The sequence below is a fragment of the Sprattus sprattus genome (assembly GCF_963457725.1).
Source record: "Sprattus sprattus genome assembly, chromosome: 9".
Lineage (NCBI taxonomy): Eukaryota > Metazoa > Chordata > Actinopteri > Clupeiformes > Clupeidae > Sprattus > Sprattus sprattus.
In genome coordinates this window covers 21,691,618-21,698,721 of record NC_137928.1, presented here as the reverse complement: position 1 = coordinate 21,698,721, position 7,104 = coordinate 21,691,618, and the positions used below count along the sequence as shown (strand labels likewise).

At 48.9% G+C, this 7,104-nt stretch overlaps 1 protein-coding gene across 1 annotated transcript in view; it reads left to right on the top strand.

The window, feature by feature from the left end:
- The window catches only part of fchsd2 (FCH and double SH3 domains 2), a 59,112-nt gene that overhangs the window by 44,750 nt on the left and 7,258 nt on the right, over window positions 1–7,104 (top strand). Inside the window, exons 11-12 of the mRNA XM_080844197.1 lie at window positions 4,816–4,932; window positions 5,429–5,533. Coding sequence (XP_080700323.1) covers window positions 4,816–4,932; window positions 5,429–5,533 — 222 coding nt within the window. The remainder of the gene's footprint in view (window positions 1–4,815; window positions 4,933–5,428; window positions 5,534–7,104) is intronic.

Sequence of the window (7,104 nt, the reverse complement as noted above, 5' to 3'; positions counted from 1 at the left end):
CTCTGTCTCTGTCTCTGTCTCTGTCTCGGTCCTGTCTCTGTCTCTGTCCTGTCTCTGTCTCTGTCTCTGTCTCTGTCCTGTCTCTGTCTCTGTCTCTGTCTCTGTCTCTGTCTCTGTCTCTGTCTCTGTCTCTGTCCTGTCTCTTTGTCTCTGTCTCTGTCTCTGTCTCTGTCTCTGTCTCTGTCTCTGTCTCTGTCTCTGTCTCTGTCCTGTCTCTTTGTCTCTGTCTCTGTCTCTGTCTCTGTCCTGTCCTGCTGGAAGGGGACTGGGATGATGGTGATGAGTCATCTGTTAGAGACCATGAGCTCAGACCCCATATGTTCATTCATTAGTTATAAGCTAATTAGTTAAGCAAATTAGGTAATTTCATAGATGAATATGTGCTGACAGTTCAAAAATGGACTGTGTGTGTGTGTGTGTGTGTGTGTGTGTGTGTGTGTATGGAGAGGAGGACAGGGGTCACTCTAGAGTGTAGGGTCTGCTGTTGCTTTGTTGCCCTGTTCTTTCTCGGCTGGAGTTAAAAGAGCATCGATTCAATGATATTGGAATGTCAGCCATGCAGGGATATGTAGTAATCCCTCTATCTCTGTGGGTCTTCTGAGTGCTCTTAACTTAGCATGTGTATGTGTGTGTGTGTGTGTGCGTGTGCGTGTGCGTATGTGTGTGTTTGTGTGTGTGTGTGTGTGTGTGTGTATGTGTGTTGTGTGCATATGCACACACATTCCCATCCAAGGTACACTTAAGCTCTCACACATGCGCAGCCATTTTGGTTTCTCACACACTCTGACTCTGAGGCTGAACACACTGAATACATGAGCGTTCTGTCTCACATCACAGTCTATCTGTCTGTCTCTCTTTCTTTTTCTCTTTCCTTTCTGTTTGTTGGTCTCTCTCTCTCTCTCTCTCTCTCTCTCTCTCTCTTTCTCACACACACACACACACACACACACAAAATCATACACACAATTATCACCCTATCACACACCTCAAGCAGCACCTGACAGGGGTCCTTTCCTATTTCTGTCTGTGATTAACACTGTTGCTAATTATGAACCCCTGCTACACACTAACACTGCCGCAGATTGTGTTTGCTAGTGTGTCCCTGGAGTTCTCGAACACTCCAATTCCTGTCTCACTTTCCTCACTGACTAGAAGGAATCACTAATGCAACCTTTACCTCCATTTTCTGAATGTAGTTATTGTATGTTCCCTCCTAACATAATGCCTTTCTTTTTCTAGCAGAAGCTTTCACCTCTCTCTCTCCTTGCCTTTATTTGTAAGCTGTCTTGTCTTCCTCCTTGTTTTGTTGTTCACTTTTCCTCTCTTTAACATTTACTATCTGCTTTATAGAGCTGACTATGTCTGTATGTCTATTGGCATTCTCTCTCTGTCTCTGTCTCTCTCTCTCCCTCTCTCTCTCTCTCCCTTTCTCTCTCGCTCTCTCTCTCTCTCTCCCTCTCTCTCTCTCTCTGTTCAATATTCTCTGTTCTAGCTTCAGTCTTAATTAAATCCTCTCTCTTGGTTTCTGTCCTCACTAACAATCTCTGGTGTCCCTTTAATGGCCCTGTCCTCTCTGTCCTAACTGCTGTCCTCTGTCCTCTGTCCCCTCTGCTCCTAACCCTCCGTCTCTCCTGGCCGCGTGTGCTCAGACCCTTAACTCCATTGAGCAGTTGGTGGACATAGAGCCGTCTCCGGTCAGTGCCATGAGAATGACCCTGGCTCAGGTAGAGAGTCCCCTCCATACACACACACCCACACACACACACACACACACACACAGGAGGTTCAATCTGTCAGTCATGTCCTTGGTGAAATAAAGAATGAACCTCCTGTGTTTCCACCCGTCATCGTGTTCTGATACTTCAGGTTCCTGTCCTATGGCATGAAACCAAAAGCTATCAGCAGACTTGTCACCCATTGCATGCCAGTGTCCTCGCAGTGCATGATGGGAAAGATGCAACGCTGTTCTGTGTGTTGGGGGCAGTTTTTCCACCCATCTCCTTTAGTCTGTTCTCACCAGTCCTGCTCTTGTTTTGCATGTCTGTGTATATCATGATACAATCTATCTCACACACACACACACACTCATACATAAATACACACACACACATACACACATAGCGCACACACACACACACACACACACGCACAGACACACACACACACACACACACACACACACACACACAAGCACACACACACACACACACACACACACACACACACACAAACACACACACAAGCACACACACACACACACACACACACGCACTTGCTTAGATGTTGAGCTAATGGTTTGCTAGGGAGTGAGTTGACATGAGGGCACAGCTGAGGGGATGTTTTTGATGAACATGGAAAGAAAGGGGATGAGCACGTCCTTGCAACAGAGAGAGTTGGAAAGCGGTGTGATTGTAGTCATTTAACCTTAATTGTCCACATAAAATGGCTTCATGAAACTGTCTGGTGCGGTCTGCACGTCACACACATGGTCCAGAGCTGCGCTGCTGTCACGCGCGCTTCATTCCAATGTGAACAGTCATAGAGGAATCTGTGTGCCAAGTCTCTCCCCCAGCAGCACGTGTGCTCGCGCGAGCCTCCACACTCCCTCACTCCCACAATGCACCACTCCTCTGTTGTTTTGGAGGCAAGGTTAAGAGAGCCACATGGTTGTGATTTAGGTCTGGACCAAGATGGAGAGAGAGAGATGGAGGGAAAACGAGAGACAGAAAGAGAGAGAAAGAAAAGAGGGGGAGTCATGTGTTTCTCATCTCCTTCCCCTGCAGCTCCCCCCCCCCCCCCCCCTCCCCGCCTCAGTGTATTATAGAGCCATGGCACGTACAGCCTGCCCAGCCACACTGATCGAGGCACACTCTTTGGCCAGACACAAAATGATGATTCTCCTCCTCTCTCTGTCTTCCCTCTCTCACCTTTGCCTTCGCTCACTTTCCCTTTCCGTCTCAGACTCTCTTGTTCCCTCTCTCCCTGTCTATCTTCTTCTTCTCTTTCTCTGTTTCACTCTTTTTACTCTCTTTCTCTTGCCAGTGTAGCCTGTTCCCATTGTCTCATCAGATCTCCAGCTAGTAGTCTATGCTCCCCTGCTGAGTGTGTGTGTGTGTGTGTGTGTGTGTGTGTGTGTGTGTGTGTGTGTGTGTGTGTGTGTGTGTGTGGAAGAGTAGCTGGTTGGTTCACTTCCCGCCGCTAACATGATTAGGTCTGGAAGAATCAATACGTTGACACCAGTGCAGTGAACAATGCTCTCATTCGCAGGAGAACACAAACAAAAAGCACACACAAGTACACTAAAGGCACACTCACACAACACACACTAAACATACAAACACACACACACACACACACAAACTCTAGACTAACAAACAACACATGCTTTATGAAAGAGCACAAAGACGAGTACATCAAACTCACATAAACGCACATTCACACACACACAGGCACATACACACAGACACACACACACAGACTCACAAACACGCACACACACACATACATACACACACACGCACACACACCCACACACGCGCAGCAGACTAACAAACAACATATGTTCTATGGAAGAGCCCAGAGACAAATACACCAGGTAGTCTGCCAGTGCAAGCCCACAAACACACACACACACACACACACACACACACACACACACACCCACACACTTCTCTTAGACTAGACTGGGAAGGAAACTGTCTCATCGCCCCGTGTGTGGTGTCACACTTCAGCACGAGAAGAGAGGTCACAGCCCATCGGCCTCCCGTCTTATGATACAGTATGGATGGTCTCAGAGGAGACTGAGTAGGCTACCATCTGTACTCATTAGTACAGCTCCCATTTCCTATGCAGGCCCTGCCTGAGGCCTGGAGAGTGGAGAGAGGGTGAGCGAGGGAGGGAAGACTAAATTGAGGGAAAGAAAGAGAGAGAGAGAAAGAGAGAGGGAGAGGGAGATAGAGGGAGGGAGAGATAGAGGGGGCCTCCAGGAGGGAGCCCCCCTGACTGCATTGCAGAGGGCTGGAGGGGTGCTGAGAGGCCTGGAAGAAAGGAGTTCTGTTGACGGAGGCCTCCTCTGCAAGGCACACACTGCTAGCATACATGCTGTACGCGTCTGACGCAATAGCACACTCATGCTACATACTTAAACAGCCAGCATGCCTACCTCTACACAAACACTTAGTGACTTAGTGACGTAGTATTTATATCCAACTCATCTACATACTCTATAGAGGCGCGTATATTTTCATAAACACACACTCACACAAACACACACACACACACACACACACACACACACACACACACACACACTTCCACATAGTAGGTCAGGAGGAGCGTTGTGGCTGATTTTTTGCCTTTAAGCCCCGCGGTCCAAAGCTGCTTTGCATGGGGCTCGTCTTATCTGCCGCACGGCTCCAGATCCCATCCTCCCTCTCAGACTGTCTGCCACCGCTGTCATCGCCGACGCTCCCCCCTCCATCCCTCCAGCCCTGCATCGCTTCATCCATCCCTCCATCCATCCGTCCATCCGTCTCTCCCCCCATCTCCAGTGTTTACATCAGCAGGCAATCCCTCCGCAGCTTCATCTGCTCGGCCCCCGCCTGCCTGGGGTTAATCTCCCTTAAGATCAGAGAGGGGAGGACAGGGGGGCTTTACTGAAGGGAGTAGCCTTAGCCGCGGAGTCCCAAGCAGGGAGGAAAACTGGACTAAGACCAGTGTTTACAACCCTGTGGGGATGGTGGGTGATGGGGGGGAGGTTTAGCGATGCCCTGTGCTTCCTTCCAGCGGTCACGGAGGGTTTGGTGTGTGTTTCAGAGTCGGCAGCTGGAGTCGGACACGGGCACCACGGAGGAGCACAGCCTGAACAAGGAGGCCCGCAAGTGGGCCACGCGCATGGCCAGAGAGCACAAGAACATCATCCACCATAAGAGGGTACGCAACACACACACACACACACACACACACACACACACACACACACACACACACACACACACACACACACACACACACACAAACACACACACACACATACTCACAAATATGCCCAGATTCCCAACTGTATACTCATGCACTCAGAGAGTTTGTGTGTGTAAAAGGCAAAATGTCAGGAACATCCCCCCCTCCACACACACACACACACACACACAGATATGTGTGAGATTTGCATTTTGGGGGAATCATGTCCTTCCGCTCTTCCCCTATTCTTCTGCTGAGAGTGAGGGCTGGTCAGTGTTCATCGGTATGATGATGCTCAAAGTCCACCTCACCTGAAGTCCACCTCAGCATTACAGATTGCAGAGAGGAAAGAGTATGATTCCTGTGGTTTGCATGACAAAGTGTAAGAAAATAAAACCTGATTGTGTCTCATATGGACTGAAGTAGAGCCTGATTGGCTGCTTGATTGATTGACTGCTGTGCTGTACAGGCTCTGGAGGAGTGCGAGACTCTCGGGATCCCGCCCACCGAGCAAGGCCGCAATGACCTAGAGCTAAGGATCGAAGAGGCCAAAGAAAACATCCGCAAGGCTGAGGTACAGATGATGTGTGTGTGTGTGTGTGTGAGTGTGTGAGTTTGTGAGTGTGTGAGAGTTTCATATAAAATACAGTAAGCATTCCTTTGTATTCAAGTCTGCATGCATGCACAGGTATTTGGGTGGATGATGGGTAAAGAATCAATAAGGCCAAAGGAAACAAAGGAGGGTGCTGCTTGTTACTGCTGCTGTTGTTGTAGTTGTTGTTGTTGTTGTTGTTGAGCAGTCTCTTTGTAATGACTCCATTTACCTCCGCTGCCCAAGCCTTGCCTCGCCGTCTCCCCCTTCCCCGCTGGAGTTCTCCCTGCCCCGCATTGATCCGCGCAGAGAGCAGCCTGCCAGTCTGCACAAGGGATCAATGCATCTCAGCCCCAGCTGAAAAAAAAACTAAAACAAAACAAAGCCTCTCACCTTCCCCTCTGATCCAAACCTCATTACCTCTCACGCCCCCTGGTGGCCACAGGGCCAAACGTACTCAATTAACGTCCATTTAGGTGTCAGGAGTGACAGAGACCAGTGTATCATGCAGATGACAGCAGGAGCAATCCTGGCTGCACCATCCCCCCCTACAGTGTTGACTGCATAAAGCTTTCACTTCAGAAAAACGATGTCTGTAGGGTTCCTCCTCCAAGTCTCCCATTAGTTTATGAAGAACTGCTAAATATTTAATCAGCCTTATTAAGAACTAATGGACATAAAAGAAGGGGAAGCAGGGGGCCTCCGTAGTAAATTTGAGACGGCAAAGCTTTTGTTTTCCAGGGAAGTGCAGAATAGCCAGCAAGAAGTGTGCTTTGCATCAATTATTAAAGGGTTCAGTTTACTCCACACTACCCCAGTCAAGAGGCCTATTGTGAGATATCCTCCCCCCCAACAGATTTCAACCATAGAACTGGATAGCTGTGTAACAAATGCAAGTAACTTACACTGTGTGTTTTAATTAGGGTTTCAGGGACTAAAATATCAGCTCATAAGAAGGAATTGTGTGGTCTGTATTTGAGTTGCATGGATACTAGGACTTTTGTAGTATGAAAGTGGAACTATTCTGTTCATTCTGTGTCTATTCACACACACACACACACACACACACACACACAAAAACACAAACACACACACACACACACACACACACACACACACACACACTTAAAGATATTCCTATTACTACAGCAGGCATGTGTTGGTAAGGGGGCATCTCATCCTGTGCCTCAGTCCCACACAGCCTCTGTCTGGTGAGGGGGCTGGCAGGTAGGATGCTGCCCCCTCCATCAGCTCCACCCTTCCCTCCACCCACTCTCAAAACGTGTCTGTCCCACCCTCCGGTGATGGCACTTAAAGACAACAGCCCCTCTCTGCCTGTAAAGTCTGTGTCTGAAGATGACTGACTGTCGCTGAGTGAATCTGATCAAAACGCCAGGCTTCGGTGTGTTCAGTGTCACGTTTGATTATTGGTTTTGTCGGGAGATGAGAGAGCGTGTCATCTGAGTGTCAGGTCCCCGACTTGAGTCGTATGGTTTTGACATCTCGTCACGGCCGCCCTCCTCTGCCAGCTGAGCTGAGCTGAGCTGCCTGCG